Here is a 16,610-nt window from a genome sequence, read left to right as displayed (position 1 = left end):
AAGTTTCAATTGTCAAAATAAATTATTGTAAACTATATTTACAATTTTACTAATAATTGATTTATATCGCAGATGAGATGTAACAATGATTACGATCTGGAAATAGAACTTCAAGATTTTGTAGCCATGCAAGCTGCACGTGAAAGAGGAGAAAAATGTATAGAGAATTAATACTTTCTTTAGAAGATATATAAAAGTCTATGCGCGCTGAATGAAGAACTTTTTTTTTTTATTAAAAATGATTATCTTACAATTATTATGTTACGTATTTAATTAAGCATCCTATTTATACGGATTTATTTAACGTTACATATTGGTTGTGTCCCTCTTTTCAATCATTCTTAATTGTTTTTTCTTCATCCTCTTTATTTTCGCAGTATTTTTAATCTGAAAATGACGATACAATGAGAGATTTATAATATACCCAACAAATGTACGCTATATAATATACATGATATTAGCATTTACACTTACAACTTGCACGATTTCACTCTTTTTTCTATTCTCTTCTGCTCTCTTTAAGTTTTCTCTTCTTCGTTCCTTCTTGGCCTCTTTCTCCGCTTGCTTTCGTGCCTTGATTGCCCTTGACATCTCCTTAACGCGTTTCAGATCTTCTCTCAACTTTTGTTTCTTATCAAACGACAACCGAATTCCACGAGTTTTAATTATAGAAGAAAACCTGCAACCAACATTTGTAATATATTTGCATCATTAATTCATATCTTCATGTTTCTTTTACTCATTTACTTATATAAAACGCTGGAATCTAATTAGATATCATTTGGAGGAAATTTGGAGAGCACATCAAATATTTTCATTTTATTAACTGAAATTATTACTGTAGAATTTTATTATGAACGGAACATTGGACAGTTCAATGCTAAAACAGTTTCTTATCGACAAAAGATCTTTGGAGAACGGAAAACCTTCGAACAATGATTAAAGTTAAAAAAAAAAGCTCCAAAGTGGAGGTAACGGCAAACTTACAACCCCCTCCCATAAAAATTACAGTACTATTTATTTCTAGATAATTGCTTGGTCTGTAACGCTTAAGGAAGAATTGTTTTGAGAATAATTGTGTTATTATTATTTGTAACAGGCTGTAACTTACTTTGTTTTCTCTTCCTTCCATATCCTACCGGATTTCGGTTTGCCACGCGGGATACGTTGTCTTTCACGTTTCTCAGCGTTAGTCAACGACTCTGGCGTGTCTTTATTTTGCACCGGCGCCGCATTCAATATATCTTCGATACGCGTCACTTTTTCGCTCGTCATTATTCGGAAATATCGATGAAACGTGCGCTCTTGAAATATTCCAGCATGTAAACAATCTTCTCGGAGGTTAGTCTTGGTCCGTCACCATCCGTCACGTGGCGGAACTGGCGGAGAAGTGGGCTGAGTGGGCAATAAGCGAAGTGAAATCGCCACGAGCTGCATTACCAGCAACCGAAAATGTAACACGACAAAATATAAACGCAGAAAAAAATCGAATTTTCTTTATCATCAACTTTTCTCATCTCCTATTCCCTATTATTTCTTCTTTATCTTATATTATTATTATTATTTTTTATTTAGTAGCACGTTTGTCAGGGAGCTACTTTAATCGCAGTAGCTCAAAATTGATTTCAGTTGCCAAGTACGTTATATTGGAACAAGATGCTGTAAAGATTGTATTCTTCTCAATGAGACGTCCCCTGGGATTTTACGAATAATTTCTTTTTATCGAAAATAATCCTCATTCGAGCACTTTGTAATTTTCGATTTTTGTCTTTGCAGGTAAATTAAACTTCTCGAGCATCCTGTATGTACCGACGGACGTGAACTTTATTCCTTTACTGCTAGGTGGTACATATCATACATACATACCATTATGATATATTTACTGAATAGTAAGCCGCTACTCTCTCTCTCTCATTCCGCCTCGCACCACTCACTCCGTCCTCCGTCTGCTTCTTTTAGCTGCACTGAGTGCACTGGCTGAACTAGACTGAACTGGTGCAATAAAGTCGAATAAGTTGAAGTGAGACAAGTATATTTTGTTTCTTTCTAACTTGTAACGGCATCAGTGTGCACTGTGCACCAGTTCAGCCAGTGCAGCTAAAAAAAAAAAAAAAAAAAAAACAGACCCACTGTATCCCTTCATTTTTCTTCATTCATTCATTGATGCACGTGCATTTGTGTTGATAGCACACGTTGCTCTTCGTGAGTAAAAAACTACGATTTTTAAGGGTTCAGATTATCAGAACTTTTGACAAATCCGCAGCCACGGAGTTAAATACATCAATTAAAAATCATGGAATTTCTGCAAAAAATTTCTACTGAATACTTAAGCCCCAACAGCCGACTTGATCTGAGACTCTGTGCGTCGAACCACGTGCTCCGTACGTATTCTCACGTATTTTAATTACGTACATTAATGTATAAGTATTTCGCGTCCCACTACGTTTGTCTATTTCGTTAAAGTCTCGACTGATCACTTGTGAAATTTATGCAGACTTGTCGGCGACCGCTGCTGGCCGGGAACTCCTATTGCAGGCACCAGAAACATTGGTGCAGTTTGTTACTCTTGTACAAGATGATCGCGCTTCCATCAGCGGGTGTGCCGCACGAATATTAGTAAATATTACCGGAGATGAGGCAGGAGCCAATGCAATGCTGATTATTTCGGAACTAGGTAATTCGACGAAGAAAGATACGACTAGTAAGCAAGATGTTAACGGATTTGATCCGATTGGCGTCAATTATATTCGCATTCGGTTATTTCTGTTCTGCCAGTGGAACTTCCAATAATCTGACGACAGATTAGAGCAGCAAAAAAGAAATGAGCAAAATCTGGTCACTTCATAAATAGAATATTTTGAATAGTTACAAAATGGCTGATTTTTTCATTTCTTGTTGGCATTCTGCGGACGAAATTGTAGCGGACACTTTATAAAGTTTGTTTTCAACAGATTTGCCTACCCAGGGACCTAGTCAGAATTTAATAAAAACTTGTCTGAGGTAATATATTATACTTATAGTTGTATCTTCTAATTCCGCGTTTCCAGATTTTACATGTTATTTTTTATAGGGCCATAATGGATAAATCCAGTACTCTAGCTGACGCCTGTTGCATGATACTTTCTAATATGACTAGACCGTTTCATCTGGTGAACAGAATGATAACACTTATCGAACAAAGTAATTATTCTTGGGATGAAATAGTAGCTGCATTTACTGCAAACCAGTACAACACTACAGGCGAGAAATTGCATTATCTTGGATATGTCTTTAGCAATCTTAGTCAATCGCCACGTGTTAGAAGGTACCGCTGATAATTGATAATTTTTGTATTTTACTAATTGTAAGTTACATCTCGTAGATACATGTGTTTTAATTACAGGTATTTGATGGATCGAAATCGTTGCGTTATTCAACGGCTCTTCCCGTTCACGGAATATTCTAAAAGTCAGATTAGACGAGGCGGTGTTGTTGGTACTTTGAAAAATTGCACTTTTGACACGGAAAATCACGAGTGGTTGCTAAGCCCCGAGGTGGATTTGTTATCATACCTGTTGTTGCCACTTGCTGGTCCGGAAGAGTTTGACGACGAAGATAACGAAAAATTGCCAATTAATTTGCAACATCTTCCTGCAACAAAAACTCGAGAGGCTGATCCAGGTATAAGGTAAAATACAGCTCGGCAGATGAATACTTGAAAAAAATCTAATGTAAAGAAACATTAACAACATTATTATTATGTTATTTCCAGACTTATACTTTTGGAAGCATTAAATCAACTCTGTGCAACAAGAGCAGGTAGAAAAATATTGAGAGAAAAAAATACATATGTCGTACTTAGAGAGCTTCATAAATGGGAAAAGGATAGAAGCTGCTTATTGGCATGTGAAAATGTCGTGGATATCTTGATAAAGTAAATGTTTGCGAATAAAATTCTACTTCTAATTAATTGTTTTTTTTTATATAGAAGAAATTTGTTATCTTCTTGTTACAGAACCGAAGAAGAAATTGGCTTAGATAACTTGAAAGAAGTAGAGGTGCCATCTGAGTACACAGAGACATTCCATAAGATTGATGAAGACTTTATTAGCGATACATAGATAGTGCAAAAGTTTGTATTATAAATACGTATAATATTTGAAAAGTATTGCACATACAGTGTACATAATACTTATCTAACGAAAAAACGAGCATAAAAATGGTGATTTATAACACATTCGACTCTTTGTATTGGCGTTTCTCATATTGCATTGTCCCGTTTTATCATTAATAATAAACTATCAGGTCCGGCGTAGCAAAGAAATATCATAACTTGATTTTTATCGCTTACAAGTAAACGCTTTAAAAAATTTAAATAAAATATATATAAATAATTTTCATTTCCTGTATCTTATGCGCTAAATTCTTTCAACATGAAAACAGGTACAAATAAGTAGTTGCATGTTATTTATCGAGAAACGACTAATTGAATCACGATATGTTCGTGAACGATTTTTTATCGATCATAACGCGAATGGCAAGGTATTACACGAACACGTATATAATAATATTAAATACTAAATACGCGAAAGTACTGTTAAAAATAATTTTGGACACTTCCATCAAGGTAAGTAGCCCAATCCAGCTTCGAGGCTGATCGAACTTCTTGTACTTGACGCGTTACTAGCCCTTCTCGAAATACGATTGTTCTCACCCGCGCCGAAAACCGCGGCGATCTCCGCGCTTTTTTTGATGGAGAGCGCTTCGTGATGCGTTCCGGATCTCCCGCTACCGCGGGAGGAATACTTCTTGTCCCGTTCCGCGCCACCGACGTAAACCAAACGGCCCTGAGTATCTCTGGCGCTAACCACGAGGACTTTCTCGCTGCCGGACGACTGTTGAGATCTTCTCCCTGGGCTGAAGAGATCGTAATCCAAGGCCAAGTTATCCGAACTGCCGCAAACTGGCGACGATCGAGTCTGCGATAGAATTCGTACAAACAGATTTTAATATGACTGTCAAAATTAAAATAAGATTAACAGTTAAGATAAAGTTCCTTGGCTACCTTGAGGAAATCGGTGTTGCGCGATGAACTGTGACTACTGGTGAGTCTCGAACCTCGGATCCTCTCAGGACTGTCCCCTCTGCTGAGCGTGCTCTCCGCCGGCACGATTCCTTTCTGCCTGAGTTGCTCCAGTATAGTCGGCTGTATCGGTTTCCTCGCGCAGTAACACTTGTTGCTCTCGGAGCAACTGTCCGTGTCGCAAGCGCAAACGACCGTGTTTCCTGAGACAGGCGTAGCCTGTACTCTCCTGGACAACGAGCAGTAACACTTATCCGCCGACACGCACGTACACGACTCGGAGTCGTAGCTGCATTCGCTGCAGCTCACGTATCCGCTGCTGCTCCTGTTCGCGGTGGCACCCATGCTGCGACTCAATCGTCTACCTGCGTAGTTTTATAATTATTACGCGTCAATAAGTACAAATTATACCGACTTCAGATATTTTGTTATATTACTATATTATTTTATAGACAGATATATTTTGTTTTACTTTATAACATTTTGAGAAATTGGAACGTACTAAAGGTGTAGACAAGTATGATTAATTTAGAGTTTAATTGCAATATTTCTACAAACATGTATCGCTGTCTTCCGAAGTCGTGTGGCACATCCCGTTCTTGCTTGTCCTCCGCGAGGATTTTCTCCTACCGAGTCTACTCGCCAGCACTCGATTCCGATGATTATTCCTGACGTCGCATGACGAACTACTGCCGAAGCTATCGTTTAATCTTCTGGCCGGGAATATCACGGAGGTAAATTCCGTGGGGCCACCTTTCAGTCTCGAGACCGACCTCTTTATAGCTCTGCCCAATAAACAAGATCGACGGCTCGATCTTCGTCTTTGCGGCCTCCGTCGTCTTCTCATGATACTGGCGGATCTTTGATACAATTCATCTTGCGTCAAGGTCGCGGCCAGTTTCAGTAAGAACTCCTTGTAGAGCGGCTTCAGATCGTTAAATGACATACCCTCCGGATCTGGAAAATAATGAGATCTAAAATAATAATAGATCGTAGTTTGAAAAATTAAGAACAAAGGAGATAAAAGGGCAAGCTGGATGTGCTAAGAATGTATTATAAATTAGATAAACAATAATGTGACATTCGTTTCGATCTAAAATAAGATCGTCTTCAGCGCGCTATAATAAATCCTGAATTAGATCTCAACTTTTTGTTCAATCATATTATTATTTAGCGTAGATTATTACCTATGATGGCTGCCAAAATGTCGTCCACGCTGGTCAGACCCTCCTGATTCCTGAACTCGTCAAACAGTTCCGTGAATCCGAGCGGAGTGCCCCCTTTGACGTTATTGGTTCTCCGAGTGCTTCTGGAAGTCAGGAAACTGCCTCTCCTAGGTAGCTCGACCCTCGTCATCAGGTCCCCTCTGTCCACGTCCACGTCGCTCTGCGATCTCTTCAGCGCGTTCTCCTGCAGGATCCTGTTCGCGTTCTCCGAATGGCTAACGGGCGGCTCGCTGCCCGCTCTGCTTCTTCTTCTCACCCGAGGATGACTGTACTCCGGCATGCTCAAGGAATAACCAGGATCCTCTTTCCTCAACGGTTTGTCCATGGTGACGACTCGGCTGACTCTTTTGCCGGAGTACGCTCTCTCCGGGTCCCTCGAGCGTCTCTGCTGGTTTATCGTGTCGTCTGAGTGTTCGTGATGTGACTGATAGTGTCCATTATTTTTTAAGTTCTTCGCGAAGAAGATGTCTTCTTGACATCTTCTCGTCTGACTGTTTCTGTTGTTCTTGCCCGCGTAAATTTCCTCCTTCCCGAGACTGTAGATTTTATCAGCGTCTTCGATACGCGAACTGTAGACATTTTCCTTCTTCCTGCCGGGTTGTTCGTAAATGGAGCTCATCTCGTTTCTCCCGGTCTTATTGACCTTCTCGTATATCAGAACGCTGTCAGTTTCGGAGGAGTATAATTCGCAATTCCCTGCGCAATTCGCTCGATTCAAATCGTACGAGCCGTAATTTCTTTCGTAAATGTCATCTTTCATGTCCCGTCTCGTATTGTTCCGTTTATACAGTTTTTCGTACTTGTTCGACTGTCTCTCGTAAATTCCGTCCGTATCGTTATCGCGAGCGTGGTAAATTTTATCGGACTTATTAGACTCTATTTCGATCCTTAAAGAATTCTGGTCCTTAGCGGAAAACATCTTGTTCTTCGAATTTTGCAGCTCCTCGTTTCTGGACAACACGATGTCACGATTGTTCTGTCCCAGGTTGCACTTTTCGACTTTGTCATTGTCGCGTCTCCTGCCGCGCGCCTCGAGAATGTCCTCCGCCTTCACGTCGGAATTCTTCTTCTTCCTACGTGGTACCTTCTGCTGGCTAGGCTTTCCGCCTTCGTCCTCGGTGACGGAGCTGCTCACGGAAGTCTTCTTGGTTCTGGGCGGTCTGACAGGATGCGGCGCGGTCGGTCTCGGTGGCGGAGGCAGCAAGCAACTGATCCTGCTGCTGTGACTGGGCTCGCGGACGCTGGAGGCAACGGAGGCCAGACTGATGCAGCCGACGCCGTTCGTGTGACGAGGTCGTCGCCGATTCGCGTCCAGATCGGCGAGAAGAGCGCGATACAACGTGGCCGCGGCCGCTATTGCGTCTTCTTCGGATTCGCAAGCGAATGCGTGACACTCCAGGAGCCTGGCCGCCCCAGGCCGTCGCATCACCACGGCGAAGATCGGGGGATAGAATTCCGCTTCGCTTTTTAAACCGCGCATTGTCCTAAAATTAAAAGCGAACTTGAAAATCTGTTCGTGGAATTTAATCTTTAAATGTATGAATATGCGCTCTACGCTGTTAAATTTGTTGTGCCAAATTATACTCAATTTGAGATATTTTTAATTATTTCTATAGGTCGTCGCACAGCTACCCAATATGTCGTTAATTTAATGAAACTAATAAAATTTAAATATAATACTGTTTTATGTTAAAATAATAAGTTTCGACACACATGGTAATTAAAATTAAATAACAAAATATTTTAATATCAAATTAAATTTCATCTTTTAATATTTAACAGGGTAAACATATAATATAATAGGTATTGGTAGATCTTTGTATCCTAAAAAATTAATTATAATAATACGTAGCGTCCACCTGTAGAGATCGGCGTGCTTGTCTTCCATCGTCTGTCCCTCGTCCTGATCGCCGACCAGAGGCAAGAAGGCGTGGTGCACATCGCCCGACGGTGTTCTCTTGCATCGCAGCCGTAGGGCACTCCATACCGCTATTCTGCGGAAAGGATTATTCTTCTCGCAGATCTCGCTCGTGCGGAACGTCAGTCCGCGCCGGGAGACCTCCAGCTCAGCCCTCACGCATCCCTCCATCCGTTCCAATAACTGACGGAGAGGTTCCTGAAGACCCCGCACGCTCGCCACGCGTCCGCCGACTGGAGCAGCTCCCATGTATTTTACCTACATAAAAGTGCAAAATATTCAAATCATCCCGAAGAATATATTTTTAATAGAGAAAGAAGACAGAGAGAAGATAATTTAAAGTAAAACCGACGTATCTTAAGCTTTTTATTGTTTGGAATGTGATTTATTTCAGTAGTATGATCAGAGATCGGAGCGGGAATAAGAAATCTACAGGGGAGTTTCGAATAATTAACATAAAAACTTTTTTTTTTACTTTGGACGATATTACGAGAGACCGACGCATCCATGTAAAAATAGCGCTTGACAATAGATGCATTCTTTTTGCGTGTCTGAAAGCGGTGGGAACCTGTTTCGCGCGATGGGCAATGTCGAAGATAAACAGAGGTCGTTAAACGGGAACTTTATATTATGCACATTTTGAACGCGATAAAGTTCTAACTAGTCTCTCTGAAAAATTTTTATTGCGTTGCCGCTTATTTATTCGCTACCGCTTCAATATCTAGCCCCTGCGGAATGTAATAAACATTATAATATATGTTACAATGTGCAAAACTCGAATCGTGGACATCGGATTTCGTACCTCGGATGAAAAATAACGGTGCTCACTTTTATCACACAATTATCCGCGAAATCCAACGATTCGAGTTATATAGAGAGAGAGGCGTGACTTCAGCCATCAAAGAAGACAGGAGGGAGTCAATGCTCTTGACTGTAACAAACAGCTGCCGTGCCATTATGATTGACTGCCACACGCCTAAGCCAGGTTTCCTCGTCAGGTTCTCTGACGTAATTCTATCGATTGATCGGCATCTTCTTTCGTGAGCTCCAATCGAAGTGCGCGAAGCGAGGCGAAACAATGTGGCGGAGCCCATAAAACAGGATACCGTGTCGGCGGTGGTAAAGAATCCGCATACCGGCGTAACACAACTAACAACTGAAGGAGAATTTTTCAGCGCTCCGAATAGTTTATGGAAGTCCGTCACGCTTCGCGGATCGTGAGCGGAATGAAAGTGACGATTAAAAATTCCGGATCGACGCCCCGAGGAAAGTCGAAGGACTTTTCGCGACCCTTTTTCGCGAATCGGGGCACGTCCGCATCAGGAATGGCGATTGCAATATTGTAACGCGTGCTACGTATACCGAATGTAGATCTCGTGTTCGTCGAATCTTTATGTATCAAAATGCCCAAAAGTCAATCCTTTGAAAAATACACTAATTAAATATATTTTAATTACAATATTTTGATAATTTATTTTATATAAATTGTAACATCATATTATTTATACTATTACGGTTTGGAAATATAAGCCTTATTGCAACTCTGTTTATAATTAATTTATGTAAACGCGTTATCACAAAGCGTTTTCTTCGCTTATTAAAAGTTCTTTTGTACCGCACATTGCAATCTATTATAATCTCAATTAAAGCGATACCATCAAATAAATGTACGTATCTACTAATATACGAACTAATTAACACGTAAAAAATTAATTTTGCTGTGTAAGACCGATTAAACTCCGAAGGGTTTGATACCATCTCAAGTTAGATACATTAGAGATCTCAGATATATGATTTGCTTTCTCTTCGGATTTTTACAATTCTGTATATATACTATAAGTACATTACTCCTTAAAAGATCACTGAGCAATTCTTTCCTTTCTAATGAGCAACCAGCTCGCGAGTAATTATACGTCGATCTCAATTTTATTTCTGACACGGAATCATCACGATCGTCAGGGTGATCTACGCGAGATTTCTGAGGCGGAAAATGGATACCACCCAACGTGCTTCTTTTCACGAAACTTTTCACCGATCTCAAATTTCAGATCTCATCTTCGATGAAAAACGAAACATAAAATATTAACGGTTTATTGTTAGATTCAGACAAAATGAGAAAGGTGAATTAATCGAATTTGAAAATGAACGAATCTGATTAATTGTGGTCGCGAGGAAAAGATATATACATATTAAATTATATTTCTGCTCAAAGGAGCGAAGCTAGGTCATCCAGACACAACTATTTTTCGCGCGTAACGATTTCCGCAATTTTACGTCGCATTAATTTCTCATTGCCTCGACATTCACTCGCGGGATTTCGCAGTTGTTTCAATTTTGACACTGAGATAGACGAATTAAAACGCGCCCGTGAAGTCACGTTCGCTGGCGAAGTAGGTGAGCCTTTCGTCGCGGTGCCCGAACCTTCGTCTCCCTTGGAGAACGGAATGATCACGTTCGGCCACGTCGAGATTCGCGAGATTTTTCAAGCGAGGACGTGTGCGGATGCACAATGGAATTAACATAAGTGAAAATGCAGCCGCGCGCGTACTCGCTACGTATACGGTCGAACGACCGCGAGATCCCCGAATCTGAATCCTCCGACGGGCGACTCGAGCAAAAGTGGCGTGCGGGCAATCTCGCGATGGTGCTCCACGTGCGTAATTATTCGTGTCATTACCGGCAGAATTGCGGCGGCACATTCACCGGGCGTCCCACTTTCGGCCTCCACCGAGGCGAACATCGCCTCGATGCGCGCCTGGACGGCGCTGTTCACCCTCTTCTGCTCCTCGTTCGCGTCGTTGGGGTTGCTCGGGATGACGACCGACAGTCCGGCGTACCACCCTCCCAACGTCGAGCTGCAGATCGATCTGAGGTGATCAAGACTCGTCAGTGCGAAGATAATAAGAATAAAGTAGTAATAAAAAAATAGTAGATAATAATAAAAAATAAAGTAGCGCAAGATCAATATTAATTCCCTACGCTCTAATTGGTAAAACGTAATTAAAGAATTTAATGAAAGATAAACAAGAAGCAGTATAAGATCAACGTTAATTCTCTATGCTCTCTAACTGGTCGAATGTAATTAAAGCAATTTAATAAATTCGATTCACCTGGAGTCTTCGAACAGCGCGTCGATCTGCGCCTTGCTCCTGAGGGAGCACTCCGACGGTGGCCCGCCCAATCGAAAGCCATCTCCGTAGTGGGATATTCCTAAGGTCGACATGCTTCGTACGAATGTTACGCAACCCGTTCGAGATGCGTGTGTTTGCAAATTGTTTTTCTATTGTGTTGCCCGCTGACGTCATTCGTTCTGAAAAAAAAAAAAATTGCACATTATTACGGTATATTCAAGCGGTGGCCCTCAATTGGAAAATAATTATTATAGCTGATGATATAATTGACGCTAGTTTGTTCGTCGATCATATCTAAACAGAACTCGTATATGGTAATTACTCGCGCCTACTTGTTTCTAACAACCTTGTGGAAGTTAGTCAAGGTTTCCCCGAATGACCCGAATACGATATCAGTGGAAAAGTTGTTAGAACCGCGCGTATATATACGCACAATCGGGTCCTTCGGCTTTCATCTGGTGTTTCGCGTGGTGCTCATTACCGACGTCACGGCGCGTTAAATTTATGCGGGCGCCAGACGGTGCGTGAATATAATTAAAATCGCGTCAGACAGGACCGGGTCAGCCTCGGTACTTTTACATACGAGGCGAGATAGACGCGGGCAACGGTAAAAGTGATCGGGACAAAAGGAAAACGCGAACAATATGAGCTCGCGATCGTCGATGCGTGACAGATAAAACGGTCGACCGCGGCAGCGGCGATTTGAATTTTCTTGCACGTGATGTCTCGCGATTATGCAAGCGGCTTGAGACTTGCGTATCGGTCAACATTAAATGATGAAAGTTGTTAGCGCGCGTTTAAGCGTAAATTAATATAAAGCGAACTGATATAAAGAGTGCTTTACTCCTTTGCCTTGAATCAATATCAAGGTCGTTGTCCTGCAAACTAGAAATCGTAAAAACTGTTATTCATGGGAATACATAATATATATATATATAGAAAAATTGCGTGTTTATCCGCTGTTACGGATTTCACCGGCACACAATTGAAACTTTACGCATTTCTTCATTAAGGTGGTATACGCGCGCCGCTTTTTAATAACTCTTTAAAAAATGGTGCCGTTGTCCAAGTGCAAAACCGGTTTCAACGGAGATCCGCAGTAAATTTATATTAATAATATATTATAATTTAAAAAGTGATGCGACTTTCTCTTTAATCAAAAGACAGAACGATTATCTTGCCACATGTTATAATTAAAGGTACATTTTTTAAATTGAAAACTATATAAATGTAGTTAAAATTAAATAATATTAATATTCGATGCAGTTATACAAACATTTCGAATTACAAATTTCGTAATATTAGAAAGATGTATTCTTGCAATAAAGAGTCAACGTCAGCCTCACGTCCGGTACGAGCTAGCGCTTTAAGATATCTATATACGACTGCTCTCACAGTTAGGCTTTACAGTTATGGGCCAGCTGAATGAGGCGGCAGCCTGGCCGGTAGCCGAAAGATGTCAATGTCGAGTTTGGAGTCGGGTTATTACGTACGCAATCTATTTTTTTTTTTTTTTTAATTAAAGTATAAGAAGCGCTGAGAGTACTAAACTCTTATCATTTATCACTTGCAATATGTCAACAATAATTTTTAAACTCTTAAACGAATTATTTAATTTAGATAATCCATATGGATCCTTAACTTCCTATTAAACAGGGAATCTACCTCTTAAACGAGGTATACACAGGATGAAGACTGGGCCGTAATCGAAGTACGGAACGGACTTTTGAGTTACTAATCACTCGCGCAGCCACGGAGCCACGCGTCATCCCCGCACGCAATCTGAAATAACTGTCAGTATACGTGTCCCTCTCGCGAACGCGTACTGACCTTACGTGCCGATCGTTACACGACGAAATCGACTGCCAAAACAGCACTATAATTACGATTCGGCTGATTGGACCACCGACGATTTCGAAAACGAGCGGAAGGCTGCGTCACGATAATTATCGGTGGCGCAGGGTAATTAACAGGGGCCACCTTCGGCCACGCGCGCGCTTTTAATCGAAACGGAAGTTTTCTCTCCGCGCGCTCCACTCATCGTAAACAGCTCCCGACACTCAAATTTTCCTTTATACGGCACAAAATGTGCGATGCCATTCATTATGTCGTGAGGTCGCTCGCGAGAAGACTGCCTCCTTGCTCATCGCCTGAAGCCGGGCCTGAATAATCACCGCCGGTGAGCTTCTTGATGCCGGTGACCCAGTTTCGGCTCTGCACGCTACCGTAATCACTGCAGCAGCACGAACCTGATCGATGTTATTATTAACAGTCTGTGACTATACGCGCCGAATTAGCGATGACGTTTGAAAAATTAACGCGGAGCGCCGCGCGAGCGGAACGTCGCGTCGGAGGAATCCGTATGGCGTGAACGGGAAAATCGCGCGGGGAAACGGAGATGATTTCGCGAGCGATCGCTCGATTCGCATCCGCACTGTCCGTCGCGTTTCTCTCGAGAGCATCATCTCTCCCTGTTTTCATAACTGTCGAAGCGTCCGCGGCGTGTTTGAGGCAACGGTATTAAGGTCGGCGAACAGATTACGGCATCACGTGTCGTAGACGAGAGCTGGTCGATATAAGCGCTCGACTTTGATGCGTGTGCGTCGTTCAGCTTACAATTACTTACCAGGTTCACGGCTCGTTTCCCGCCTGCATCTGCTTTAATGGATTTCGAACCGACCGATAATCACATGCGCGAGACATACATCGTCGGTGCGTCATCGTCTCGATCGCACCGATGCATCATTTTCTTAGCGGTTTTAAAAGGCACGTCGTGTCGGTTCCGGGAATTTTAGAAACTCGGTAATTATCGTGCGCGGCCGGAGATTCCATTTATTTGAGACGCGCACATAACGGTTGTCGACGCCGACAGAATATATTGATCGATAATTTTTCACTTACATTTTTTCACTTACCTATTGTTAGCATTGATCGAATTTGTATGAAGAACGAACTCCATAGTCGCGTCCCGTCACGTGGACAACGTGATGATTTGATTGTCGGCAATGTTTATTGTCAAATCAAAATATACGAGGCTAATGTAATTAAGATTTACACATCCCCGAGATTACGCGTCGTATAGCGCACTATTTAGATATTTAGAGCGGCAGGAACATCTACTTTTCTTTCTGTGAAAAATTTGGCATATTTACGTCACGACTTAAATAAGAAAATAATTGTCCGAGATACCTGTTTGCTTCTTAAATATCGCCACGTGTGCTCCAAGATGAAACTCAACCATCCGATTTTGACGCTGCCACCTCTGACACAGTCTCAATCGTTCGATCAACTCGCACTGTCATATCACTGTCAGGTACAGAGAATCTATCACGAGAATTGGCGAACCGGGGCGTCATTCGCGAGAGGATGCCGCACCACGACGAGGAGCCTCACTCACGATCGTTCGCCAATTCATCTCTTTGGCCGACCTTCGACGGGGATCCTCCTCCTTGCGTCCGCCGACCTTGGCCGCGACGAGTCGATCCGGATGGCCGTCGACGTGAAACTGCCGGGGATGTTCCGCAGGAGAGGCCCGTGTTCCTTTAGCTAGCGAGTCGGCGCCTCCGCACCGCGGAACGAGCAGGAGGAGAGGGATGAAGATCGGCAGAGTGAGAAAGAGAAAGAGAGAGAGAGAGGCGAGATGCCTTCTCCCGATGCGCTCTCGGCCGTCGCGAAAACACGCCGGGTACTCTCTCGTTGCGACGGCCGGAAATCTCGCGCTAATGATACCGCGTTGATAAACCCAACTGACACGCCCACGATACTGCACTTTTGCCGGATAAGACGCTTTCTTCCCTCGCGCTATTACATTCGCTATTATCCAAAGAGGTGATGCTTCACGGAGAAATTTTTGCCCGCCGTTTCAAAGAGGCATCTGATTTATCTATAGGTACCTTAATTTATATTTTGGAGTAATCAACGAAATTGGCTAATGAGGATATAATACGATCTTGTCTGGAAGATATTTCCCTTTTCCATCAGCATTCTCTCTTTGCAGTATATACTTATTTTAAACATTTCTAATATCAAAATTCTGTTCTAATCGACATATTTCGCGATAAAATTTTTTTCATTTTATTTGCATTTACATATGTAGATACAGCCAGTTTTTAAACTTGCGTGCATTTTCTCTTTCTCGTAAAACAAGCAATAAATCAATAACTTTTGCGTATTATGTTACACATGACGCGTGTACTTCGTCTGACCGATATCCGACTGGTTTCGAGGTGGGTTAAGTCGAATGATGCCAAGAGGACCGCACCGGGGTGAGGCGAGGAGCGAACGCGGGAGAAGGATTTCGCCGAGAGCGGAAGAGCGAGGGAAAAAGTTGCAACTGAATCGATGGGCAATCGGGTGGACCGTCGTATGGTGCGTCGTCCCGATCCTCTGATTACCGCCGGCATTGGAAGCCGGCGGTGCAATGCGCGCTCGCCGCGGTAACGTCGTAACCGGTAACGGTACCGGGCTTCGACGGTGCTCACCGGATGGCCGCACCAATGTGAGAGTACTGTTATTCCAACTATGCGGGCTCCCTGTTCTCCCTCTCCGTCTATTCCATCAGCGGCTGTGCCCCGTCGCTCCCGCGTTTCCGTCTCGCTCTTTCTTACCCGTTCCGCGACACGTCCGGCTCGGTGTTACCGTTCACGTCTATCGATCCGGTTTCTTTCCTTTTCTGACGAAAGACTTGGAATTCCCATGTCCCGAGTCCCTGGTGAAAAAAAATTGCTCGTATTTTCTCAGAAATTTTCTAAGAACTGAGACTTATGAAAAAAATTCTGGAAAAATATATAAAATTTCTCAGATACTTTTGAAAATAATTGGATGGAGATTTTCGGAATATATTTCAGTATAGGTATCCGTATGTATGAAAATTTCTGACAAATTGCACATATTCTCTCATATTTATTTAGATTTCTACGAAGACATGTTGGCGGGAAGAATCTGAAATATTTTATTATTTTGTTTGAATTTTTGTGAAAAACGTTCCAATTTGTAATAAAAAATCTGAAAAATTCTGAGCATTGAGAAAATCTGAAGATTTTTATAGAAATTCTGATTAATAACATGAAAAATTCCGAGACATTTTTCACCAGAGGTGAACGAGTGAATACGTATTTAATCATGATAACTGAGAAAATCACGATTCCTCCTGTAGCGAAATTCATTGCACGTCACAATCTGATTTACGTTATTTTCAAAATTAGCCAGCCATGTCAACGTAACGGTATTGAGTGCCGAAATATTAATACACAAAAACGGTAAGTCGGTAGTAG

The 16,610-nt window shown here is 42.0% G+C and overlaps 4 protein-coding genes across 7 annotated transcripts in view; 2 read left to right on the top strand and 2 right to left on the bottom strand.

Annotated features, from left to right (window-relative positions):
* LOC143896798 (Fanconi anemia group J protein homolog) overlaps nucleotides 1-253 on the top strand; it is a 47,708-nt gene extending 47,455 nt beyond the window's left edge. For all 3 annotated transcript variants that reach the window (XM_077404835.1, XM_077404836.1, XM_077404837.1), the window contains exon 15: nucleotides 73-253. In XM_077404835.1, coding sequence (XP_077260961.1) covers nucleotides 73-171 — 99 coding nt within the window. In that variant the 3' untranslated portion in view covers nucleotides 172-253. The remainder of the gene's footprint in view (nucleotides 1-72) is intronic.
* On the bottom strand, nucleotides 209-1,441 carry LOC143896802 (coiled-coil domain-containing protein 86). Its single transcript, XM_077404847.1, has 3 exons — nucleotides 1,112-1,441; nucleotides 475-679; nucleotides 209-387 (listed from the first exon to the last, which is right to left on the bottom strand). The coding sequence occupies exons 1-3, from the start codon at nucleotides 1,273-1,275 to the stop codon at nucleotides 307-309; spliced, it is 450 nt and encodes a 149-aa protein (XP_077260973.1). The 5' UTR covers nucleotides 1,276-1,441; the 3' UTR covers nucleotides 209-306.
* Nucleotides 1,442-2,041: 600 nt separating this feature from the next.
* LOC143896801 (protein HGH1 homolog) lies at nucleotides 2,042-4,214 on the top strand. The gene is made up of 7 exons (XM_077404846.1): nucleotides 2,042-2,381; nucleotides 2,495-2,674; nucleotides 2,952-3,000; nucleotides 3,071-3,304; nucleotides 3,383-3,667; nucleotides 3,752-3,913; nucleotides 3,995-4,214. Exons 1-7 carry the CDS (start codon nucleotides 2,294-2,296, stop codon nucleotides 4,098-4,100), a joined length of 1,104 nt encoding a protein of 367 aa, XP_077260972.1. The 5' UTR covers nucleotides 2,042-2,293; the 3' UTR covers nucleotides 4,101-4,214.
* Nucleotides 4,215-4,229: 15 nt separating this feature from the next.
* On the bottom strand, nucleotides 4,230-15,259 carry LOC143896797 (uncharacterized). Of its 2 annotated transcripts, none has more exons than XM_077404833.1 (8): nucleotides 14,527-15,259; nucleotides 11,317-11,516; nucleotides 10,884-11,073; nucleotides 8,148-8,464; nucleotides 6,250-7,772; nucleotides 5,621-6,019; nucleotides 5,045-5,427; nucleotides 4,230-4,958 (listed from the first exon to the last, which is right to left on the bottom strand). In XM_077404833.1, exons 2-8 carry the CDS (start codon nucleotides 11,427-11,429, stop codon nucleotides 4,602-4,604), a joined length of 3,282 nt encoding a protein of 1,093 aa, XP_077260959.1. In that variant the 5' UTR covers nucleotides 11,430-11,516; nucleotides 14,527-15,259; the 3' UTR covers nucleotides 4,230-4,601. The 2 variants fall into 2 exon arrangements, with proteins under 2 accessions (XP_077260959.1, XP_077260960.1); XM_077404834.1 differs by lacking the exon at nucleotides 14,527-15,259 and adding an exon at nucleotides 14,253-14,465.
* Nucleotides 15,260-16,610: the final 1,351 nt, after the last annotated feature.

This window comes from Temnothorax americanus, unplaced genomic scaffold (genome assembly GCF_048541705.1).
Source record: "Temnothorax americanus isolate GAGA-0224 unplaced genomic scaffold, ASM4854170v1 Scaffold2, whole genome shotgun sequence".
NCBI classification, from domain to species: Eukaryota; Metazoa; Arthropoda; class Insecta; order Hymenoptera; family Formicidae; genus Temnothorax; species Temnothorax americanus.
Note: the sequence above shows the minus strand (reverse complement) of the source record. Positions and strands in the feature narration are given on the sequence as shown.